Genomic DNA, 26,404 nt, shown 5'->3' on the forward strand with positions numbered 1-26,404 from the left:
CAGATATACTTTGCTCTCCTATCCTCCTATCTTCATACTAGAAAAAATCAGTGAATTGTTGAAATACACAGGATTCCAGTGAGACTTCCCACTGTCTTATTAAATATGTTTTGGGGTAGAGATCATTATATATTCTACAAATACCTGATGGTAATTCTATTAATAAATTTATTTCATCTTCTTCAGCTAAACAGAACTCATTACTGTTTACTATTTGCTTATTCTCATAAAATACGAGAATACTGATGGCTTAAGAGGGTATGAGGTAAGTACAGTCATTTCTCTTTTCTGTAAATTCCATATGGATACTCAATGGTTATTATCAGAGAGAATATTAATTTCTTTCTAAACAATTTAATGTTTGTAAAATAGGTCCTGTTTTTTAAAAAAGAAAAGTCACGATTTTATTGGAAAAGTAATAATCTTATTTATCTTCCAAATGAATATAAAAAGTGGTCCCCAAGTACCCGTCTGGCTTTAATACTTTACTAATTTAGTACAGAAAATAATTACCATAATCTCAAAACAATTTTCAGTAAACATGTCAGCATCCAGTACAAAACAGATCAAATATAATAATTTAGTCAATAGAAGAAAGTATTTAACCCCCGCGTTATTGTACTTACTAAAATTCACTAAACAAATATGTAGCAGTTGACTGATTACTTATCCCACTTCGGTTTATTTCTCTAGGGCCAACCTAAGAACTGAAAGCAGTATCCAAATAAAGCCTGAAGATGAGCTCATGTAATACGGAACCTAAGGTCCGCTCCTTGTTCCCTATGGCTAAGTAAGAGACTAAGTGCTAATCTCAGATTATTTCAACAAACTAATTGATCCAGGGTAACACTCAATACTTCATCCAAGGGTAAGAAGTGACATAAAAGACATAGGTTTGGAATTACAGGGGACTATTTGCTTTTTGTTATTTCATAAAAATTAAGTTCTTTCACATTAAGAAAGATCTGTGAATATAACTAAATGTTTGCTATGAGAATGACCATGTAATCAGTTTCCTAAAAATTGGTGGTCAAAATTTTTGCAAAGTGGCAGGATTTAACAAAAATCATCTCAAATATCTATGTTCTATCTCAGGGGTTTTAGGTTTCTGCCAAAAAATAACTTAGACCACTCATACTTTTAAATAAAGTACTTAATCTTTCATAATTTGAACCTCTTAAATAACAGCACTTAAATCAATTGAGTTTGTTTACACTTTACAAAAACATTAAAGTGGATACATTGATCTCAAAAGCAGTATGAGGGAAAAAATGACATAACCTTGTGTAAGAAAGGGACAATCAAAATGAAAAGCTACAGAAGCAGAGGATGGGCACCCATTTTGCCGATATATCTAAAAACAGCAATTTTCTAGTGGAAAAGAAACTGGCTTTATATAAAATATTTTTAACAAAACATAGGTTCCATAGAAACACCTATATGCTAGCAGTATACAGAACAATAAATAACCTTAGGTAAAAAACAGGTCCTCTGTCCTCTATTACAATGATTATTGTAACTGCTGAGGGGAAAAATATCCAAAAAAGGTGAAGGAAAATACATTTTTCCCTAAGAACCGAATGCATGCTACAAGTAAATAAATAGTCTTTAAGGTCTTAAAGTTCAGAAAATTGGTTATCTACCTCCAGGCTGAGCTATACACCTAATGAGCACAGTGTGCTGAAAAAAGAAAGAGCCAGCCGTTGGAAGTAAGACCTAGATTCAAACCCCAGTCCTGCCGTTTCTTTTTTCTAAAATTTTTATTTATCTATTTAATTATTATTATAATACTTGAAGTTCTGGGGTAAATGCGCAGATCGTGCGGGATTGTTACACGATTTCTTAGTATGTAAGAAATACAAAGCTTCCTGGGCCGAGTGTTCAATATCTGAAATGACTTTTATCTTGGGGGATTGTTAGGAAAATTAAACAAAATCTCTGTGATTCTCTTATTATACCATCTACTATACAGAACCCATCCAATAATGTTTAAATAAACTGTTTTTTTAAAAATAATGATTTTTTTCTCTATTAATAGTTTCCCAACTTAGAGCTTCAAGTGGACCTAGTGCAAAGATGTGGTTGGAGAAACTTTTTCTTTCTCTTTATTCCTGTAACACCATACCCAGTCTACAACTACATCTTTAGGCATTCTTTCTATCCAAATCACAGTCTGGGACAGTTCTTATCATTATGCTTGCCTTTAATTTTTAAAAAATGTATTAACGGTTCACTAAGCATTCTATACCTTTTCTTATAAATGGGTGTTTATTTAGTTGGAGCCTTTTACTCATCCATGTGGAGGGGAATATTAAAGCTACTGAGGAACTAAGCCTGACAGCATCCACTTGAATGAGCCTGGAAGTAGATTCTCCAGCCCCAGACCAGCCTTGAGATGACTTTAACCCAAGCCAACAAGTTTGAAGGCCCTCATGAGGCTTATAAGCCAGAACCATCCAGTGAAACACTCTCAGACTCCTGACTCAGAGAAACTGCAAGAAACATTTATAGTTTTAAACTGTAATGTTTTTGGGTAATTTGTTAAATGGCAATAGATAATTAATGTAGCCTGCAAAGGGCATGATAACCTAACCCTTTTCCACTTCTCTAATCTTACTTCATCTTACTCTCCTTCGTAATGCTCCAGTTACAAAGGCCTTCTTTTAAGTCCTCCAAGGGCCAAGCTTTCTCCAACTACCTCTGCACCTGCTGTTCCCTCTCCCTGGAATGCTGCTCATCCTCCCAATATCTGAACGGCTGATTGCTTTCCATCCTTCACTGAATTTTTCCCGACTACACCTATATAACGTAAGTGCCATCTTTTATTTCACCCAGCACCCTATTTTCTTCACAGTACTAATCATAATTTGTCATTTCCCTCCATGCATAAGATTGTAAGCCCCTCCATTAGTATATAAGCTCCCAAAGAGCAGGGACTGTACCCATCACATTCTTAATGGAATCTCTTACATTTATTCAGGACACGGCAAAGAACCGGACCTAAATGAACACTTGCTGAAAAATGAACAATTCATTTTTTTTTTTTTTTTTTTTGCAAAAAAGGGCATAAACTCACTTCAGATATTACCTATAGTAACAGAGGCAAGATATTCTTACAGTAAGCATTGAGTAGAAAGGGCATTTTTGTTAGTAAAAATGCAATTTTATAATGATTATCAGGAGTATATAGTATACTTACTTGATTTTGGCCACGACAAACAGATCATTGAATAGGAAAAGATGCCGCTCCTGCCTCTGGAGGCCTCTTTTGAGTTCTGCCCGGCCATCAATCAGCAGAGTCCTATTGGAGCACACAAATGATGACAGAAATGTGCATGTGTCAACACTAGCAGAAGGACTTTCCCTGTAACAGATCAAATGCCACAGATCAATTAGTCAAATGATCATCTTATAGCTGGTCAGAAAATATAAAACTCTGTAATTTTTTAATACAATGGTATAGTGTCCTAACTGGTCCCAAGTCTATTCTCCACACAGTAGTCTTTAATATCTCATTATGAGAATTCTGAAACAAAGAAAAGTTGAAATAGTTTTATAATAAACATATGTATATATACCTTAATCTAGATTCTACCATTAATATTTTACTATACTTGCTTTGTCAAATACCTATCCAACTATCTATAGAATAATTCATTTTATTTTTGGCATTTCAGTGTAAACTGCATACAGGCAGTATATATCCCCCCGGATGCTTCAGCATACATGTTATTAACTAGAGTTCAATGATTTCTTTTGAATTTTTCTTTCAATATAAAATTTACATACAACAAAATGGACAAATCCTAGGTGTATAACCACTGACTTTTGACAAATATACTCATCTGTGTAATTTAAGCCTCAAACAAGATTTAGAAAGTGATCATCACTCCAAATAATTCCCTCTTGCCCCTTCTCAGTTATTATATAAATTAACCAAATATAGTCTCTATGGATTGGCTCCTAAGTTGTTTATTTCTTCACTGCAGACTGAGACCTGTTAGTTCAAAAGCTCTCTAGTAACCAACTCAAATTTTTACATACCCAAGTATTATAAAAATAGCCCAAACAGATTTTTAGCCAATAATAGCCTGCCTGATTTGCATAATCCATCTAACTACACTCAGCACCTGCTGGCCACTGAGAAGAGAGTGTCTGTGGTTATGAGACCCCCACGTTGCTCCTGCCCTTTAGAGCTCTCTGACTTAGCCTTTCCTCACTACTGAGGAAGGGACATGTACTCTCCAGAAATATCTGCTCTGATTCTTTCTCCCCTAGGAATTCCCTTGTCCTCCTTCCCTTCTGGATGGTGGATGAGCCTCTGGACAGTCTCGTACTGTGAGGGACTTACTTTCTCATGCAACTCTGTACAATGGTCATATTTTAAATCTTTGTTCAGATCCCAAATACCTCAAACTCCTTATACCAGTCAATCCCTACTCTATCGCCCCAGAGGTAACCACTATTCTGATTTTTTTTTTTCCCATGGAAGACTGCTTGTTCTAGAATTTTATACAAATTGAACCACAGTATCTACTCTTTTGTGTAAGACATTATTTCCTCATCATGTCTTTGGAATTCATTCACATTATTACATTCATCAGTAATTCATTCCTTTATCTTACTTAGGTATTTAATGTACAAATATACCAGAGTTTATTCTTCTATTGTTGTACACTTGGGCTGTTTCCTGTTTTAAACTATCATGAATAAAATGACTATTAAACATTGTACTAGTCTTTTTGTATCGATGGTTACATTTCTCTTGGGTAAATACCACAGAGTGGAATTGTTGGGTCACAGAGTAGGTATATGTTTAATTTTATTAAAAACTACCAGTTAGCTTTCCATAACAATGGTAACATTTTACATTCCCAGCAACACTGTAGAAGAGTTCCAATTGCCCACAACCTTGTCAACATTTGGTGTTGTCAGTCTTTTGAATTTTGGCCAGTTTAGTGGATGTATAGTAGCTTTTAATTAGGATATTTTTTTCTTTTTTTGTGACAGAATCTTGCTCTGTCACCCAGGTTGGAGTGTAGTGGTGCAATCTTGGCTCACTGAAACCTCCACCTCCTGAGTTCAAGTGATTCTCCTCCCTCAGCCTCCCAGGTAGTTGGGATTACAGGCATGTGCCACCATGCCCCACTAATTTTTGTATTTTTAGTAGGGACAGGGTTTTGCCATGGTGGCCATGCTGGTCTCAAACTCCTGACCATGCAGGTCTTGAACTCCTGACCTCACTTCATCCGCCTGCCTTGGCCTCCCAAAGTGCTAGGATTACAGATGTGAGCCACCATGCCCAGCCTTTAATTAGGATTTTAATTTGCATTTCTCTGCTAATTTCTTTCCCTTCTTCCTGGTCATTTGCATTATCTTCATTGGTGAACTGCCTTCAAATCTTTTGATCATTTAAAAAAATTTGGGTTATGTGTTATTATACACACATTATCTATTGAGTTGTAGAAATTTTTTTGTATATCCTAGATTCCAGTCCTTTGTCAAGTTATGTGTTTTGGAAAGTATTTTCTCCTAGTCTGTTGCTTGCCTATAAACTTTCTTAACCACGTTTCTGACAAAAAGTTTTAAATTTTGATGAAGTTTATCAAATTTTTTCATATAGTGTTTACTTTCTGTGACCTTTCTAGGAAACTTTCACCTGTCCACATCAAGATATTCTCCTATGTGTTCCACTACAATATGTATGATTTTTAGTTTTTACGTTTAAGTCTGTGATGCATCTCAATTGATTTTGCTTAATAAGGTAGATGGCCAGGTTCATTTTTTTTCTACATAATATTTCATTATTCTAGCACCATTTGCACCAAAGACTTGGTGCTTACTCATATGTAAAGTAAGTTAGTCGGACTAGCACTACAAGATCTTTAAATTCCATTCCTCAATGGATTGCTTTGGTACTTTTATAAAAATTACATGACTAATAGGTCTATTTCCAGGCTCTCTACTCTGTTGCAATGATTGCTGATTCTTATTCTATAACCACACTGCCTTATTGTTCTATGTTTATAGTAAATCATAAAATTACATAGTGTTAAGTCCATCAATTTTTTCTTTCTTGAGAGTGTTTTAGATAATCTAGGTCTGTTGCATTTCTATATACAGATGGTCTCTGACTTATAATGGTTTGACTCACCATTTTTTCACTTTATGATGGTGTGAAAGTGATATGCATTCAGTACAAACTGCACTTCAGATTTTGAATTTTAATATTTTCCTATGCTAGGTTAGGTGTATTAAATGCATTTTCTACTCGTGATATTCTCAACTTATGATGGATTTACTCTGACATAACCCACTGTAAGTTGAAAAGCATCTACATATTTTAGAGATTAACAAAGATGAAGAATAAAGAAGGGAAAGCCTGTTGTGGCTGAGGAAGAGGAGATGACCTCAGTTTCAAATGTACCGAGTCTGAAATTATCAGTGGGCTAGGTGGCATGGCAAAATCAGGTACGCATGCAGTACTTGGAAGAGATGTCAGAAGTAGAGATGTCATACGAAGACAGGTGCATAAATAACTCTTTGAAATGGCCAGAACTGCAAAGGGAAGGAGCACAAAATAAGAAAAAAGGCAGAAACATATCACTGAGGAAAGTGGAAGAGATGAAGGGAAGAGGACCTGTGAACAAAGATGGAGACTGGCAAATGAAGTAGCAGAAAAAGAATAAAAAGTAGTGGTGGTCTGGAGAGCTGAAACTGACAGAAGGGATAAAAGCTGAGGTGTGATAAGGTGTCTGAGGGAAAAAAAAAGTGATCAGTTGATTATTAAGACGTTTGAGAAAACAGTTCCAGGAAAATGGTATGTGCAGAACTCAAATGTCTGAAATTTGAGGAGTAAAAGGATGAGAAGTGAGGAACTAAAGGCAAAAACTCTTGTTTTTTAGCAGTTTAACACTAGAAGGTGACTTTAAGGATTCTAAAGTGGGTACAGCTGGTGAAGAAGGAATGGTAAGAGAGAAACAATCAGCCCTAAAGGTAGGTATTACTTTTCCTCATTTTACAGATTTGAAGCTATCTGTACTGCTACTAGGTAAAGGTGATTTACAAGTATGGTTTCAAAACATGCACTTTAAAAAATTCTATGTAATCTTTCAAATAGACAAACACTGCATTGACTCAGCTGCCTCCTCCAGCCATGATGATTGAGTTGAGCAGCCTAGGATTTAAGGTCTTGGGTGGAGTGCTAATCCAAGCCTTTTTGCTAAGTAATGTGATATGGCAAGTAATCTGGTTGGCTCAGTTTCCTCTATGTTAAGTAAATTAGTTGGACTAGGACTAGAAGATCTTTAAATTCCATTTACAATTTATATATGGGACTAACTAAACATGTATCCAAAAGGTGGAATTAAGATTACTGATGAGAGGGAAACAGATAATGGATATGATTGGCTATCTCTGTAAGAAAACCCCAGTCCTAAAGTATAGCTTATAAATGTGTGGCTAAGCATATTTGAGAGTCACTTCAGGGGAACAATTCCAGAGCTGAACCAAATTAAAAGTCAAGCAAAAGTCATAATAATGACAATGAGAACAGGTTTTAGAAATTAGTCTCATTAAATGAGGAGCTCAAAGAGCAAATATTTATTAGGTTCTCCATCAAAGTATAAGGTTTAAGAGGCCATGACACGTCACCTCAACTATCTGGTTCATGTGGCAGCTATAACAAATGAGAATTATGGCTTATCTACATTTCTTGGGTTTGAACAGTATGGGTCACAGTGTCTGATCTCCCCTGTGTATACTAAAAGTATGAGGATCATACAATTTCCTAATAGCTCTGAATTAATCCCTCAATGGTCAGCCATCCCTTCCGCTATTATATTCTCATTGTGTGGACCCCTGATCAGCATCATAATCATCAACCAGGAGCATCTTTAAAAAAATGCAAATTCTCAGGCCTTCCTCAGGCTTATTGAATCAGAAACTCTGGAGGGTTGGCTCAGCATCCTGCAGTTTAACAAGCTAGTCGGGTGCTTCTAATGCATATTGAAGTTTGATTCTAATTCACATTGAATCAATTCTCTGAGTCTACAACACATTCTAGCTCTAACACTGTAAAATTCTACAATAGTGTATTCCAAGTAAGTATAAGTAGTTTATAGTTCTACTTCAACTAAGTTGAGCTTCTGAAAGTTTTTCCATCATTTCCAGTAATTTCTCAGCTATAGCTACCTCTTCCAAGAAGTGAATTTCATTATGCTCACTAATTGCTAATTAAGTGTATAATTAAGTATAACTTAAAGACATGTAGGTGAATGACAAGGCAAGTAAATAAATCAAAGTCCTTTGAAACAAAAGGGAAAAGGAGTTTCTAGGCTTGATATTATAGGTTGGAATTAAGCAGAGAACGAAGAAAAGGCCTACATCACCATCACAGAAAAACATCCTTTCTCAAATTCTTTTGAGAGAGCGGTAGAAGTATTATAATGGAATCTTTCCGTATGTAATAATTTTCAAATATATAAAAAACAAAAATAAAGCTTTTACTTGTTGAAACTGAGCAAGGACAAAGCTACTAAGCAATGAATGGATGAAAAAATGGCTAAAATAATACTTTGCTGAGGCTTAATTTTCTAACTGCGTAACAGAAAACCTTTGCAAGAGGAAAAATCATCTTTTGCATTTTGGTTTAGGTATCCAATAAATAACTGCTTCTTGATTATAAGAAGAAGCCATCAGATTGCAGTATGGATTAAACTAGGAACCTTCAAACTATTATTAAAAGGGTCTGATATAGTTTCAGTTTTGTGGGCCATACCATAATCCCTGTCAAAACTATTCAACTCTGAACTTTTATTGCAAAATCAATCATATACACAAATAAATAGGTGTGGCTGAAAAAGGGAATTAAATAAAAGCAGTAATAGTAAAAACAAAACCTTATAATTTGTAGTTGCTATATAAGAAAGTGAATTTTGGGCCGGGAGCGGTGGCTCAAGCCCGTAATCCCAGCACTTTGGGAGGCCGAGGCGGGTGGATCATGAGGTCAAGAGATCGAGACCATCCTGGTCAACATGGTAAAACCCCGTCTCTACTAAAAAAAAATACAAAAATTAGCTGGGCATGGTGATGCGTGCCTGTAATCCCAGCTACTCAGGAGGCTGAGACAGGAGAATTGCGTGAACGCAGGAGGCGGAGGTTGCGGTGAGCCGAGATCGCGCGCATCGCACTCCAGCCTGGGTAACAAGAGCGAAACTCTGTCTCAAAAAAAAAAAAAAGTGAATTTTGCTGTGTTGTGTGCTGTTTAATATAAAACCCAACCCCCAGCTCTCCTTAAAATTAACTAACCCTATTTTCTTTCTCCAGGGCTCAAACTTAAAATGCCAATCCTCTAAGCCAGTGGCCACCTTAATAATCCTGTTTCACCCATTGATCTCTCTGGTCTCCTAAATATTCTATAACAGCTGTGTTTCAATAAAACTTTCTTTACAAAAATAGCCTGTCTGGGTCATGGTTTGCAGCTCCCTAGTTTAAACAATACTTCCAAAACATGTAAATGGTTATAAATAAAGGCTAATCTGAAGTAATTAGAAATTATTATTATTATTTTGCTTGGGGTTGGCCTAGGGCCAAAGATTAATTAGGCTATTTTTAAAAACAGTTTATATTTTAAAGCAATTCCAAAGGATTGTCATACACAATAATTAATTTTCCTCCTCACAATATTACTTTCAAATAAGTAGACTGCTGCTGGTGTCAGGAAGAATTCACAATAAAATTAAACAATGTGCATCTATCAGGCTGTCATTTAAAAAATATATTTATAAGTGTGTCAAGAGATGCCTGAAGACTTTAGTAAACTAAGTACTGGTTAAAAAATTCATTCAGTACACTAGAATAAAAGTAAACCTCTCAGCACTCACATAATTTATAAGGAAAAAAAATTCATGGAAGGAAACAAAAACACAATTTTTGTGTTTTTTGATACAATATTAATTAAAATCTCCTATTTGAAAATGTATTTCTCAATTATATGACTCTGAAGTGTTTATTTATGAGGGAAGTGTGGATGTGTTTATTTTACTCATTTAGAGTATGGAAATGGGGAAAGGGTAAGATAATAAATAACCTTCTATTTAGCCTTTCAATATAGCCTGATTAGGACTTACAAGTTATAATTAACAGAGCTCTAAAATAATCTAGCAATTACAAGCAGAGTCTAGGAATTTACCTGTTGCCTGATTTTTATGTTTTAATATTCCTTTTCAAATGGATCTGTGAAACCATTTCTGAAAAGCAAAAACGTGTTTTAGAACCTTAGTTATTCTCACTAAAACTAGAAAACAGCTTTCACAAAGCCTGGCCACAGTAATAGATCAGTATTTATAACTAAGGTTAATTCTAAAAATGAGTCCACGTTCAGGTACAGTTTTATAGGCAGTGTTGCTTAATCATATGTTACAAAGAAAATAAACTAAAATTCAGAATACTTGGAAATGTCTATGTTTATTAGTAATCAATTAGAGATTATGATAACGAGTACCGGATAGGATCTGGATAACCCTAAAGCCTGGTAAAGTAACTAGCACATGATCACTGATTGATAATTGTTGAATAACTAAATAAAATTTAGCTTCCCAAAATGTACCCATATCTCAAAGCCCATTCCAAATGTCAACTCTTCCATGAAAACTTATCAACTGAATCCTTGCTTGACATCTCTTACATGATATCTAGCACTTATATTCTGCTTTATATATCCTAAATATTCTCATTCATTTGTTTTGCATAAAATTACCATATAATAAATTATTGGCAATAGTGATAGGTTGTCTTTGCTGGGTACCAGCCATGTGTCAGGAATAGGAGACAGATTGGGTCATTGGCCTCAAGGAATTAGCAATTTGATAGGCAAGTCAGACAAGTAACATGATGATAAACTAGTGATGTAAATGCAATAAAAGAAATGCAGAGTGCAGGAGCATAAAGCAGCAAAAACAGGAGACCCTACCTGAGACTGCGTTGGCTAGGAAAATTCCTTGGAGGAACCAAAGTCTAAAGGATGGACAGAGAAACCAATGAAAGCTGACGGGCACTTTAAGAAGGAACAGCATGCCAAACATGCACCTCGTGTTTCAGTAACTGGAAAATTCAGAAAGGCAGGAGTTATAAAGGCTTGAGAAAGATTACAGCAGATGAGGAAGGGGTAAGTCATGGGTATTTCTTCTATCATGTAAGGGGCTCAGATTTTATCTGGAAGTACTAAAGGATTTTAAGCAGGACATTACATTTTGTAATACATGTTGAGCATCCCTAATCTGAAAATCCGAAATCCAAGCTGCTCCAGAGCCCTAAAATTTTTGAGTGCCACTATGATACCACGAGTACAAATTACACACTTGGCCTCAAACATACAAATTTTGTTTCATAAAGAAAATTATAAAATGGCATTCAGCCTATTATATAAAGTGTATAGGAAATGTAAACAAAGTATGTGCTTATGCTTGGGTCCCATCCTCAAGGTATCTCATTACATGTAAATATTCCAAAATAAAGAAAAACAGAAATTCAAAATACTTCTAGTCCCTAGCATTTTGTAACAGGGATATTCAACCTGTATATTGAAGAATACAGAGGAAGGCAACTCAGAGGGAATGAGACCATTAGGACGTTACTGCAGTAATCTTAGGTCAGAGATGTTGCACACCCAACTTGGTAGTGAGAAAGGGATAGGAAAGACAGCAGAAAACATAAAAGATAGAGATTGTTAAAATTAATACACTGATTAACTGGGGGTGCAGTGGGATGAGCTGAAGATAAAATTGACCAAGAAAAAGAATATAACCTTACTGTCCAGGCTTTATTTCCTTATTTAAAATTTTTCATCCAACAAATACTTGAGCATCTATATGCATTGTCTGGACACTGTGCTATATTAACATATGGAGTAAATAAGTTTGATTTATTGTCTACTCCTGCAGAACTAGTTTAGCTGCTCGGCTCAGTTTTTAGTAGAAGTTGTTCTAGTAGAACAGCCCACGTTCATATTTTATTTGATACCCCGCCCCCCCGAAAGAGTTTTAAAAAACATTTGATTTTGAATGCCCAGTTAACCACATTCCCTCTCTGTTACTTCGTTACTCTGTCTACTGAACTTCCCAGGGCTCTGAAAGTATTATGTCTATGATTCTTGATCTATTGCACTATTTTTTTAACAAAAAAAACTAGTATAAAAAATACATGTAAAATGTCCCACTGCGACCATTTAAAAATGTATAATTCAGTGGCAGTAGTACACTGACAGTGTTGTACAACGATTATCACTATTTAGTTCCTGAATATTTTCATAATCCCTAAAGAAAATCCCATACATATAAGTAGTCATTCCCTACTCCCCCTAGTGCCTGGCAACTACTAACATCTTTTTGTCTCTACAGAGTTGCCTATTTGGATATTTCATACATACAATGTGTATCCTTTCATGTATGGTTTCTTTCAATTAGCATAATGTATTCAAGACCAGTTCATGTTGCAGCATATATTATTAGCACTTCATGCCTTTTTGTTACTGAATAATATTCTGGTGTATGGATACAGCACATTTGTTTATCCATTCATTAACTGATGAATATTTGGGTTGTTTTCACCTTTTAGCTATTGTGAATAGTACTGTTATAAGAATTAATGTACATATTTTTTTTGAATATCTGTTTTCAATTCTTTTATGTACATACCCAGGAGTGGAATTGCTAGGTCATATGGTAAGGTAATTCTATGTTTAACTTATTGAGGAACTGCCAACCTGTTTTCCACTATGATTACACAAGTTTACATTCCCACTAGCAATGCATAAGGATCTTAGTGTTACTTTAGGCTCTTCCCCTTTTACTTCCCACATAAAGTCACTTTTGAGAATATTCTAATTAAAAATAAAATTTCTGGATCCCAAGATGGCCAAATAAGAGGCAGCTCTGGAAAGCAGCTCCCAGCAAGAGAGACACAGAAGCCAAGTGGTCTCTACAATTGCAAACGAGGTACCAGGTTCATTTTGTGGGTCTGGTTGGACAGTGGGTATGAACCAAATAGGGCAAGTTGAGGCAAGGTGGGGCATTGCCCCACGCAGGAGGTGTATGCAACCAACCAGAGGACCAGGGGATCTCCCCCTCTGGGACTTTGGTTCAGGAACAGTGCTCCACGCAAGCCCTCTACAACCCACAGAACAGGAGCTCTTCACTGGGCTGAAAAGCCTCAGTGAGCTGCCTGAATAGGGCAGAACAGCAACTTCGGCCGGCGCCGGGGCTGTCAGCATAGATCTAGGTGGAATCACTGGCTGATGCAAAAGCCAGAAAGCTGGCTAGCTGGAGCTACCCGCACCACCCCCACCCCCCGCCCCGCCCCAGAAAGAAGGGGAATTGAAAGCAGAAAAACAGCACATAGGGCAGGATGGGTTCCCCACCCCCCTACCCCCACACAAAGCCCAGCAGGCTAAAAAACTCTCACTCCAGATATTTGCATCCAGGACATCATTTAGAGAGCAACCAGGAATGATCGAGCTCTGGGGGGGAAAGGGCAGCCGCCATTGCAGAAGCTGGCCTAATTTTCCTGAGTAAATAAAAGACGCAGTAGATCCACTGAATCTGTGACAGCCCAGCAGCACCTCTGCAGGCAGACAAAGGAAAGGCTGCCTCCCCAAGCAGCTACCTGAGATCAAAACTATATAAATCCAACAAGATGGGAAGAAACTATCACAAGAAGAATGAAACCATCAAAAACCAGAACGCCTCTCCCTGACCACAAGATCACAACTCCTCACCAGCAAGAAACAAAGCTTGATGGAGAACAAATTTGATGAACTGACAGAAGCAGGCTTCAGAGGGTGTAATAACAAACTTCTTTGAGTTAAAGGAACATGTTAAATCCCAATGCAAAGAAACTAAAAACCTTGAAAAACAGTTAGACAAAATGCTAACTAGAATAACCAGCTTACAGAAGAACATAAATTACTTGATGGAGCTGAAAAACACAGTACGAGAACTTCACCAAGTTCACAAGTTTCAATAGCTGAATAGATCAAGCAGAAGAAAGGCTATCACAGATTGAAGATTGAATCAATGAAATAAAATAAGAAGGCAAGAAAAGAAAACAAAGAGTGAAAAGAAATGAACAAAGCCTTCAAGAAATATGGGATTATGTGAAAAGACCTAATTTACATTTGATCAGTGTACAGAGGATGACAGGGAGAATGAATCCAAGCTGGAAAACACTCTTCAGGATATTATCCAGGAAAACTTCCCCAACCTAGCAAGGCAGGCCAACATTCAAATACAGGAAATACAGAAAACACCACAACAATACTCCTCTAGAAGAGCAACCCCAAGGCACATAATTGTCAGATTTATGAGGGTTGAAATGAAGGAAAAAATGCTAAGGGCAGACAGAGAGAAAGGTCGCATCATCCACAAAGGGAAGCACATCAGACTTACAGGGGATCTCTTGGCAGAAACCCTACAAGCCAGAAGAGAGTGGGGGCCAATATTCAACATCCTTAAGAAAAAGAACTTTCAACCCAGAATTTCATATCCAGCCAAAATAAATTTCTTAAGTGATGGAGAAAAAAGTCCTTTACAGACAAGCAATTGCAGAGAGATTTTGAAACTACCAGACCTGCCCTACAAGAGCTCCTGAAGGAAGCACTAAACACAGAAAGGAAAAACCAGTACCAGCCACTGCAAAAAAGAACCAAATGGTAAAGACCAACAATGCAATGAAGAAATTATGCCAACCAAAGGGCAAAACAACCAGCCAGTAATAAAATGGCAGGATCAAATTCACACATAACAATATTAATGTTAAATATAAATGGACTAAATGCCTCAATCAAAAGGCACAGACTGGCAAAATGAATAAAGAGTTAAGAACCATCAGTGTGCTGTATTAAGAAGACCCATCTCACATGCAAAGACACACAAAGACTCAAAATAAAGGGATGAAAAGCTATTTACAACAAACCCACAGCCAGTATCATACTCAATGGGCAAAAACTGGAAGCATTCCCTTTGAAATCTGGCACTAGACAAGGATGCCCTCTCTCACCACTCCTATTCAATATAGTATTGGAAGTTCTAGCCAGGGAAATCAGGCAAGAAAAAGAAATAAAGGGTATTCAAATAGGAAAAGAGGAAGCCAAATTATCTCTATGTGCAGATGACATGATTGCATATTTAGAAGACCCCATCGTCTCAGCCCAAAATCTCCTGAAACTGATAGGCAACTTCAGCAAAGTCTCAGGATACAAAATCAATGTGCAGAAATCACAAGCATTTCTATACAACAATAACAGACAAACAGAGAGCCAAATCAAAAGTGAACTCCCATTCACAATTGCTACAAAGAGAATAAAATACCTAGGCACAACTAACAAAGGATGTAAAGGAGCTCTTCAAGGAGAACTACAAACCACTGCTCAATGAAATAAGAGAGGACACAAACAGATGGAAAAACATTCCATGCTCATGATTGGGAAGAATCAACATCGTGAAAATGGCCATACTGCCCAGAGTAATTTATATATTCAACCCTATCCCCATCAAGCTACCAATGACCCTCTTCACAGAACTGGAGAAAACCACTTCAAACTTTATATGGAACCAAAAAGAGCCTGCATAACCAAAACAATCCTAAGCAAAAAGATCAAAGCTGGAGGCATCAGGCTACCTGACTTTATACTACAAGGCCACAGTCATCAAAACAGCATGGTACCGGTACCAAAACAGAGACACAGACCAATGGAACAGAACAGAGGCCTCAGAAGCAACACCATGCAACTACAATCATCTGATCTTTGACAAACCTGAGAAAAACAAGCAATGGGGAAAGGATTCCCTGTTTAATAAACGGTGTTGGGAAAAGTGGCTAGCAATGTGCAGAAGGCAGAAACTGGACCCCCTTCCTGACACCTTACACTAAAATTAACTCCAGATGGATTAAAGATCTAAGCATAAGACCTAACATCTTAAAACCCCTAGAAGAAAACCTAGGCAAAACCATTCAGGACACAGGCATAGGCAAGGACTTCATAGCTAAAACACCAAAAGCAATGGCAACAAAGCCAAAATAGACAAATGGGATTTAATTAAACTCCAGAGCTTTTTTGTACAGCAAAGGAAACAATCATTTGAGTGAACTGGCAACCAACAGAATGGAAAAAATTTTTTGCGATCCACTCATCTGACAAAAGGGCTAATATCCAGAATCTACAAAGAACAGAAACAGATTTATAAAAAACAAAAACATTCAAATGTGGGTGAAGGATATGAACAGACACTTTTCAAAAGAAGACATATATGAGGCCAACAAACATATGAAAAAATGCTCATTATCACTGGTCATTAGAGAAATGCAAATCAAAACCACATTGAGATACCATCTCACACCAGTTACAATGGCGATTATTAAAAAATCTGGAGACAACAGATGCTGAAGAGGATGTGGAGAAATAGAAACACTTTTATACCATTGGTGGGAGTGCAAATTAGTGCAACCTTTGTGGAAGACAGTGGGGCAATTCTTCAAGGACCTAGAAACAGAAATACCATTTGACTCAGCAATCCCATTACTGAGTATATACCCAATGAATTATAAATCATTCTATTATAAAGACACATGCATACATATGTTCATTGCAGCACTGTTTACAATAGCAAAGACCTGGAACCAACACAAATGGCCAACAACGATAGACTGGATAAAGAAAATGTGGCACGTATACACCATGGAATACTATGCAGCCATAAAAAATGATGAGTTCATGTCTTTTGTAGGGACATGGATGAATATGGAAACTATCATTCTCAGCAAACTGACACAGAACGGAAAACCAAAATCCATGTTATCACTCATAGGGGGTGTTGAACAATTAGATCAGGTGGACACAGGGAGGGGAGCATCACACACTGCAGTCAGTTGGGGAGGGATAGTGGTGGGTGGGGAGGGATAATGACAGGAGATACACGTGATGGGGGGATGAAGGCAGCAAACCACCTTGCCATGTATGTACCTGTGCAACAATCCTGCATGATCTGCACATGTACCCCAGAACCTAAAGTACACCAAAAAAGTGCCTTAAAAATAAATAAATAAATAACATTTAATATAACATTCCTTAAGAGGCCTGGTATTTAAATAACTCTTTTTACTCTGTATAACTTTAACAACTTTCATTTCTTTTTCTTCTTCCTTTTTTTTAATTTTTTTTGAGAGAGGAGCATCTTGCTATGTTTCCCGGGCTGGTCTCAAACTCCTGGCCTTAAGTGATATTCCTGTCTCAACCTCCCAAAGTGCCAGGATTACAGGTGTAAGCCACCACACCCAACCAACATCTTTCATTCTACTATTGCCAAAATAAGAAATGACACAAACAAACAACAGAAATTCTCTGAATTGATCTGGCACATGTTGACTGCCAGCAGTATGTACTGAAAGCAAAGTATTTAGATGTAAAAATGAGACAAGTTTAAAGGTGGTATCATAAAGAAGTAGGATATTAAGAGAGTTTCAAATATTGAGAGTTTAGGAGTCAGAACGTGTCCTTCCAATGAGATAGTGAGGTGGGAAAAAGTGGGGCAGGCAGCAAGAAAGACATCAGAAAAAACTTCACAGAGGAATCAGCATTTCATTTGAGTCTTTCAGAGAGTTACATTTTAGACAAAAGAAAAACTGTAGAATAAAAAGATGTGTGATGTGCTAAAAGTTCACAAAGCTACTTATTGCAAAGCCAGACCTGGAACAATGGTTTCCTGAAGGTTAAAACAAGTAAACTTTGGATTAGACATAACATTTTGAACAGAAACAGCAGTTTGGTAGTATTTTTAAAAATCTAGTTTTACTAGATCTCTATTTTTCCAGTTCTCTGGTAGAATGAAATAGGTCATAATGAAAAAACTTTGCTAAATGGACACTAAGGACAATAAAAATTCTATAGCTTATGTTTAAATTACCTCCATTTCTTGATCTTTCTCCTCTCTAAGCACATAAACTATATGAAGTCTTTTTTTTAACAAATCTGTGTCCCTGGTATATGAGCAGTATCTGACTTATAATGGATGTTAAAATTCTTTGTTGACTGAATATACTTACAGCCTACAATGTGATACTTAGCACTTAATTATACATTATCTCTTATGTTTTCTACTTATTTTATATCTATATGCCATGTTTCCCTAACTGGATGGTAAGCTCCTAGGGGGCACTTTACAGTATGTATCAAGGTGGGATGCAAATCTTATTTCTGAACCCGTGTTCCTACAACTGTGCCTGGTACAGAGGATTGAAATGTTGCAGAATGAATAGCTAAACAGCATCCTTATTTTCTTCTCTAAATACAAAAGTAGACTGTGGTGCTACTAATAATTTAATAATCTTTGTTAATCAGAGTAGAATGCGGGTGGGAAAGAGAGGTTTTTCTCTCTTTTGGCTGATAATTGCCACAGTTCCAGTAACCCAATGGAATACAGGATAAAGAAAGTAACTAACTCTCCTGAGGGGAGGTAGACCTATCTGCTTATCTGCTCCCATTCTCTACCTTTATGACTGTAGTCCCACCTCTACATCCACACCACTCAATTGTTGTCATTATTTTCCACGAGTGCTTCTAAATTAAAATAAAAAAGGAAGCAAGGAGAATTTGAGAAAGATGAGTACTTCATGCAATTTAGTTCATAGCAGCAGGGCTTTTTTTTCAAGTGATCAAAGCATTCTAAAAAGTGAGAAAATTTAGAAGCTGTTAGAAATAACTTAAGCCAACTGTCTCTCTTGCCCAAGCTAAAACTCTAATTCAGACTCACCCCTCTCAAAGTCCTGGGTTGTGTACACATATGCTAAGATGTCCAAAGTAGTTCTGGAATTCTAAGCCCTGATGTGAGGACAAATCTATCAGTTTTGCTACTTACAAACTATGAAGCCTAGCCACATAGCACTTACTCTAAAATTGATCACATAATTGGAAGTAAAACGCTGCTCAGCAAATGCAAAAGAATTGAAATCCTAACAGTCTCTCAGACCCCAGGACAATCAAATTATATCTCAAGATTAAGAAACTCGCTCAAAACCACACTACATGGAAATTGAACAACCTGCTCCTGAATGACTCCTGAAATGAAATTAAGGTAGAAATCAAGAAGTTATTTGAAACTAATGAGAACAAAGAGACAACATACCAGAATCTCTGGGATGCAGCTAAAGTAATGTTAAGAGGGAAGTTTATAGCACTAAACACCCACATCGAAGTCTAGAAAGATACCCTTACATCACAATTAAAGAACTAGAGAACCAAGGGCAAACAAATGCCAAAACTAGCAAAAACAAGAAATAACCAAGATCAGAGTAGAACTGAAGAAGGCAGAGACACACAAAAAAACCCCTTCAAAACAACAACGACGCCAGGAGCTAGTTTTTTGAAAAAAATAATGAAATATTAATAGATAGACTGCTAGCTAGACTAATAAAGAAGCAAAGCGAGAAGAATCAAATAGATGCAAGAATAAATGATAAATGGGATATAACCACTGACCCCACAGAAATATAAACAACCATCAGAGAATACAATGAACACCTCTATGCAAATAAACCAGAAAATCAAGAAGAAATGGATATGTTCCTGGACACATACACCCTCCCTCCCAAGACTGAATTAGGAAGAATCCCTGAATAGACCAATAACAAGTTCTGAAATTGAGGCAGTAATAAACAGCCTACCAACCAAAAAAAAAAAAAAAATCCCAGGACCAGACAGATTTACAGCTGAATTCTACCAGAGGTGCAAAGAGGAGCTGGTATCATTTATTCTCAAATTATTCCAAAAAATTGAAAGGGAGGGATTCCTCCCTTTCTCAAATTTACAAGACCAGCATCATCCTGATACCAAAACCTGGGAGTGATACAACAGAAAAAAGAAAACTTCAGGCCAATATCCCTGATGAACATCAATTCAAAAATCCTAAATAAAATACTGGGAAACTGAATCTAGCAGCACATCAAAAAGCTTATCCACCACGATCATGTTGGCTTCATCCCTGGGATGCAAGGTTGATTCAACATATGCAAATTGATAAATGTAATTCATCACATAAACAGAACTAAAGACAAAATCTACATGATTATATCTCAATATATGCAGAAAAGGGCTTCAGTAAAAACACCGAGTTTATTGTTAAAGACTCTCAATAAACTAAGTATTGAAGGAACATATCTCAAAATAATAAGAGCCATCTATGACAAACCCACAGCCAGTATCATACTGAATAGGCAAAGGCTGGAAGCATTTCTCTTGAAAACTGGCACAAGACAATTATGTGCTCTCTCTCCATTCCCATTCAACATAGTATTGGAAGTTGTGGTCAGGGCGATCAGACAACAGAAAGAAATAAAGGGTATTTAGATAGGAAGAGAGGAAGTACAATTGGCTCTGTTTACAGAGGACATGATCCTATATCTGAAATACTCCATAGTCTCAGCCCAAAAGCTTCTTAAGCTGATAAGCAACTTCAGAAAAGTCTTAGGATATAAAATAAATGTGCAAAAATCATGAGCATTCCTACACACCAACAACAGATAAGCAGAGAGCCAAATCATGAATGAACTTCCATTCATAACTGATACAGAGAATAAAATACCTAAGAATATAGCTAACAATGGAAGTGAAGGAACTCTTCAAGAACTACAAACCACTGCCCAAGCAAATCGGAGAGGACACAAACAAAAGGAAAAACATTCCACGGATAGGAAGAATCAACATTTGAAAATGATCATATTGCTTCAAACTATACTACAAGACTACAGTTAAAAAAAAAAAAAAAAAAAAAAAACGGCTTGGTGCTGGCACAAAATAGACACATAGACCAATGGAACAGAACAGAGAATTCAGAAATAAGACTGCACATCTACCACCACCTGATCTTTGACAAACCTGCCAAAAACAAGCAATATGAAAAGGATTGCTTACTTAATAAATGGTGCTGTGAGAACTGGCTAGCCATATATGCAGAAAATTGAGACTGGACCCTTTCCTTACATCCTATATTAACTCTAGGTGGATTAAAGACTTAAAGGTAAAATCCCAAACTATAAAAATCCCAGAAGAAAATCTAGGCAATACCATTCAAGACATAGACATGGGCAAAGATTTCATGACGAAAATGTCAAAAGCAACTGGAACAAAAGTGAAAATTGACAGATGGGATCTAATTAAACTAAAGAACTTCTGCACAACAAAAGAAACAGAGTGAATAGACAACCTACAGAATGGGAGAACATTTTTACAATTTATCCATCTGACAAAGGTCTAATATCCAGAATCTTCAAGGAACTTAAAACAAATTTACAAGAAAAAAAAACCCAAACAACCCCATTAAAAAGTGGGTAAAGCACATATACAGACACTTCTCAAAAGAAGACATTTATGTGGCCAAGAAAGATATGAGAAAAAGCTCAACATTCCTGATAATTAGAGAAATGCAAATCAAAATCACAATGAGATACCATCTTACACCAGCCAGAATGGTGATTATTAAAAAGTCAAGAAACTTTAGATGCTGGAGAGGTTGCAGAGAAACCGGAATGCTTTTATATTGTTAGTGGGGATGTAAATTAGTTCAGCCATTGTGGAAGACAGTGTGGCAATTCCTCAAAGACCTAGAACCAGAAATACCATCTGACCTAGCAATCCCATTACTGGGTATATACTCAAAGGAATATAAATCATTCTATTATAAAGATACATGCACACATATGTTCATTGCAGCACAATAGCAAAGACATGGAATCCACCCAAATGCCCATCAATGACAGACTGGGTAAAGAAAATGTGGTATATATACACCATGGAATACTAGGTAGCCATAAAGAGGAATAAGATCATGTCCTTTGCAGGGACATAGACAGAGCTGGATACAAACTAATGCAGGAAGAGAAAAACAAACACTTTATGGACACCAGTTATGGGGAGCCATCATATTAAAATCATGTTAAAAGTCATCATTCTCAAAAACATTTTCCTTATATTCAAAATATCAAGAGATTAATCCCAATGATAATAAATTAGTGCTAAACCAAATGTCTTAATTTCTATTTCACTTAAAGTCTTTAAAATGTTAGTAATAATTAAATATTTACAAGGAACTGCTGGTGCACATTAAAGTGTGAAAACCACATCTTAAAAACCAGACAAAATAAAATTGATAGCTTAACTAAAACCAAACCACATTTTAAGTCATTTTTCACATAGCTAAAATGACATCATTGCCTTAACAAAGCAGAAAGCATGCATTGCATCTGTGTTGGTAGAACTGAGCAAACACACATATGGTCTGATTTATTTCCAGACTGTGAAAAGTTTACTCCAATGCTATAAGGTCCTTTCTCTGAACATTCAGCATAAGTGCTAAAGCTAAATTCCCCAGCATAAAGGCTTACCTGGAAAGACAGGTTAGAGGGAAAGTGCTCAACCAATTCTATCATTCCCAATAAAATTATATTGCAAATAAATTCCACATGTTTCTCAATCTAGGGTTTGGGAGAAGATTTGAGAATAAATCTTTGCTTTTGTTTTAGACAGAGTCTCCTTCTGTCACCCAGGCTGGAGTACAGTGGCGCAATCTCGACTTACTGCCTTGAGGAGGAGAATCACTTGAACCTTGGCCTCCTGGGTTCAAGTGATTCTCCTCCTGCCTCAGCCTCCTGAGTAGCTGGGATTACAGGTGTGTGCCAGCATGCCCAGCTAATTTTTTTGTATTTTTAGTAGAGATGAGGTTTCACCATGTTGGCCAGGCTGGTTTCAAACGTCTGACCTTGTGATCTGCCTGCCGCGGCCTTCCATAGTGCTGGGATTATAGGCATGAGCTACCAAGCCCAGCCTGAGAATAAATCTTTAAGCAGAATATAATTAGATTCCAGTAGAAGCTTCATTCTCATTCTTTAGAAAAAGCTTCTCCACTGACCCCAACTCTGAATATCTAAGGTGAGTTAGTATTCCACAAAAACAGATTCAAATTAACTACATTTGAGCTAACCTAGACTACATTCTTCTTTATTTAGCCCCAAGAAGCTAAGTAGTCAGCTTTCTGAAAGAGAAGAAAACAAAAAGGGGATTGGGAGAAAGCTCTCTTCTCTCCTGAAACCAGAACCTAATGTGCCCAAAACATCAGCAGAATAAATCAGAATCCCTTCTTTCATTAAGCTAACAATCTAATGAGACAAGGCAAGGACAAATGAAATTATCAGGGAATAGAAAATTTTAAACTAGCTGGTAGCAACTATAAGTATAGTAGGAAGAGTCACTGTCTCAGAAAGAATCCTAAAGTTTAGTGAGAATGAGATTTAAATCTACGTTATCAATGAATTACTAGCAGTAAAACCTGGAGAGAGGAAGCATGAGAGATCTGTATGTGAATTACAGCTAGGAATAATGTGTTTTGCATTTGGAACATTAATGTAAGCTCCACAATGCCAAGGGTTGTTGTCTGTCTTGTTTACTGCTGTGTTCTCTGAAGTGCTTGAGCACAGGAAATACTCATAAGTATTTACTAAATAAATTATAATTATGATTATCTATCTTGTTATGGTTTCATGAAGCCCCTTATAGAGTCACGGGTTTCCTCTGAAAGTGGCAGATACTGTCAAGATTAGTGATTAAGCAAGAGGTAGGTCTTTGAAGTGGGTGAGAGTATCTACAGGATAAAGAAAGTAACTAACTCTCCTGAGGGGAGGTAGACCTATCTACTTATTTGCTCCCATTCTCTACCTTTATAACTGTAGTCCCACCTCTACATCCACACCACTCAATTGTTGTCATTATTTTCCACGAGTGCTTCTAAATTAAAATAAAAAAAAGGAAGCAGGGAGAATTTGAGAAAGATGAGTATTTCATGCAATTTAGTTCATAGCAGCAGGGCTTTTTTTCAAGTGATCAAAGCATTCTAAAAAGTTCTCCTTAAAGAGGTCCTTTACATCCTTTGTTAGTTGTATTCCTAGGTATTTATTCTCTTGGTAGCAATTGTGAATGGCAGTTCATTCTTGATTTGGCTCTCTTTATGTCTGTTATTGGTGTATAGGAATGCTTTTGATTTTTGCACATTGATTTTGTATCCTGAGACATTGCCAAAGTTGCTTATCAGTTTCAGGAGATTTTGGACTGAGACGATGGGGTCTTCTAGATATACAATCATGTCATCTGCAAATAGAGACAATTTGGCTTCCTCCTTTCCTATTTGAATACCCTTTATTTCTTTTTCTTGCCTAATTGCTCTGGCTAGAATTTCTAGTACTATATTGAATAGGAGTGGTGAGAGAGGGCATCCTTGTCTAGTGCCAGATTTCAAAGGAAATACTTCCAGTTTTTACCCATTGAGTAGGATATTGGCTGTTGGTTTGTCATAAATAGCGTTTATTATTTTGAGATACGTTCCATCAATATCTACTTTATTGAGGGTTTCTAGCATAAAGGGCTGTTGAATTTTGTCAAAGGCCTTCTCTGCATCAATTGAGATAATCATGTGGTTTTTGTTTTTGGTTCTGTTTATGTGGTGGATTATGTTTATAGACTTGCATGTGTTGAACCAGCCTTGCATCCTCAGAATGAAGCTTACTTGATCATGATGGATAAGCTTTTTGATGTGAAGATTTTTGCATCTATGTTCATCATGGATATTGGCCTGAAGTTTTCTTTTCTTGCTGAGTCTCTGCTGGGTTTTGGTATCATGATGATGTTGGTCTCATACAATGATTTGGGAAGGATTCCCTCTTTTTGGATTATTTGGAATAGTTTCAGAAGGAATGGTACCAGCTCCTCTTTGTGTGTCTGGTAGAATTTGGCTATGAACCCATCTGGACCTGGGCTTTTTTTGGGTGGTAGGCTCTTAATTGCTGCCTCAACTTCAGCCCTTATTGTTGGTCTACTCAGGGTTTCGACTTCTTCCTGGTTTAGGCTTGGGAGGATGCAAGTGTCCAGGAATTTATCCATTTCTTCCAGGTTTACTAGTTTATTTGCATAGAGTTATTTGTAATAATTTCTGATGATGGTTTGAATTTCTGTGGAATCTGTGGTGATATCCCCTTTATCATTTTTTATTGCATCTATTTGGTTATTCTCTCTTTTCTTTTTTATTAATTTGGCTAGTAGTCTATTTTGTTTATCTTTTCAAAAAACAAGCTCCTGGATTTATTGATTTTTTTTGAAGTTTTTTGTGTCTCTATCTCCTTCAATTCTGCTCTGATCTTAGTTATTTCTTGTCTTCTGCTAGGTTTTGAGATTTTTAAAATCTTGCTCCTCTAGCTCTTTCAATTTTGACAACAGGGTGTCAATTTTAGATCTCTCCTTGCTTCTCATGTGTGCATTTATTGCTATATATTTTCCTCTAGAGACTGCTTTAAATGTGTCCCAGAGATTCTGGTTTGTTGTGTCTTCGTTTTCATTGGTTTTGAAGAACATCTTTATTTCTGCCTTCATTTCATTTTTTATTCAGTCAACATTCAAGAGCCAGTAGTTCAGTTTCCATGAAGCTGTGTGGTTCTGAGTTAGTTTCTGAATTCTGAGTTCTAACCTGATTGCATTGTGGTCTGAGAGATTGTTTGTTATGATTTCCGTTCTTTTGCATTTGCTGAGGAGTGATTTACTTCCAATTATATGGTCCATTTTAGAGTAGGTGCGATGTGGTGCTGAGAAGAATGTATATTCTGTGGATTTGGGGTAGAGAGTTCTGTAAATGTGTATTAGGTTTGCTTGGTCCAGGTCTGAGTTCAAGTCCTGGATATCCTTGTTAATTTTCTGTCTGGTTGATCAGTCTAATATTGACAATGTGGTGTTAAACTCTCCCACTATTATTGTGTGGGAGTCTAAGTTTCTTTGTAAGTCATTAAGAACTTGTCTTATGTATCTGGGTGCTCCTGTATTGGGTGCATACATATTTAGGATCGTTAGCTCTTCTTGTTTTATTGATCCTTTTACCATTATGTAATGTCCTTCTTTGTCTCTTTTGATCTTTGTCGCTTTAAAGTCTATTTTATCAGAGACGAGAATTGCAACTCCTGCTTTTTTTTTTGCTCTCCATTTGCTTGGTAAATCTTCCTCCATCCCTTTATTTTGAGCCTTTGTGTATCCTTGCATGTGAGACAGGTTTCCTGGATACAGCACACTGATGGGTTTTGGCTTTTTATCCAATTTGCCAGTCTGTGTCTTTTGATTGGGGCATTTAGCCCATTTACATTTAGGGTTAATATTGTTATGTGTTAATTTGATCTTGTCATTTTTATGCTAGCTGGCTGTTTTGCCCATTAGTTGATGCAGTTTCTTCATTGTGTTGATGCTCTTCACCATTTGGTACCTTTTTGGAGTGGCTGGTACTAGTTGTTCCTTTCTATGTTTGGTGCCTCTTTCAGGAGCTCTTGTAAAGAT

General features: G+C 36.7%; 1 protein-coding gene across 6 annotated transcripts in view; it reads right to left on the reverse strand.

Annotated features, from left to right (window-relative positions):
* The window catches only part of ARHGAP20 (Rho GTPase activating protein 20), a 125,807-nt gene that overhangs the window by 49,902 nt on the left and 49,501 nt on the right, over positions 1-26,404 (reverse strand). For 4 of the 6 annotated variants that reach the window (XM_009006744.4, XM_009006746.4, XM_035264481.3 and 1 more), the window contains exon 3: positions 3,200-3,364. In XM_009006744.4, coding sequence (XP_009004992.1) covers positions 3,200-3,364 — 165 coding nt within the window. The remainder of the gene's footprint in view (positions 1-3,199; positions 3,365-26,404) is intronic. The other 2 variants (XM_009006745.5, XM_035264482.3) reach the window with 1 other exon arrangement.

This window comes from Callithrix jacchus, chromosome 10 (genome assembly GCF_049354715.1).
Source record: "Callithrix jacchus isolate 240 chromosome 10, calJac240_pri, whole genome shotgun sequence".
Taxonomy (NCBI): domain Eukaryota; kingdom Metazoa; phylum Chordata; class Mammalia; order Primates; family Cebidae; genus Callithrix; species Callithrix jacchus.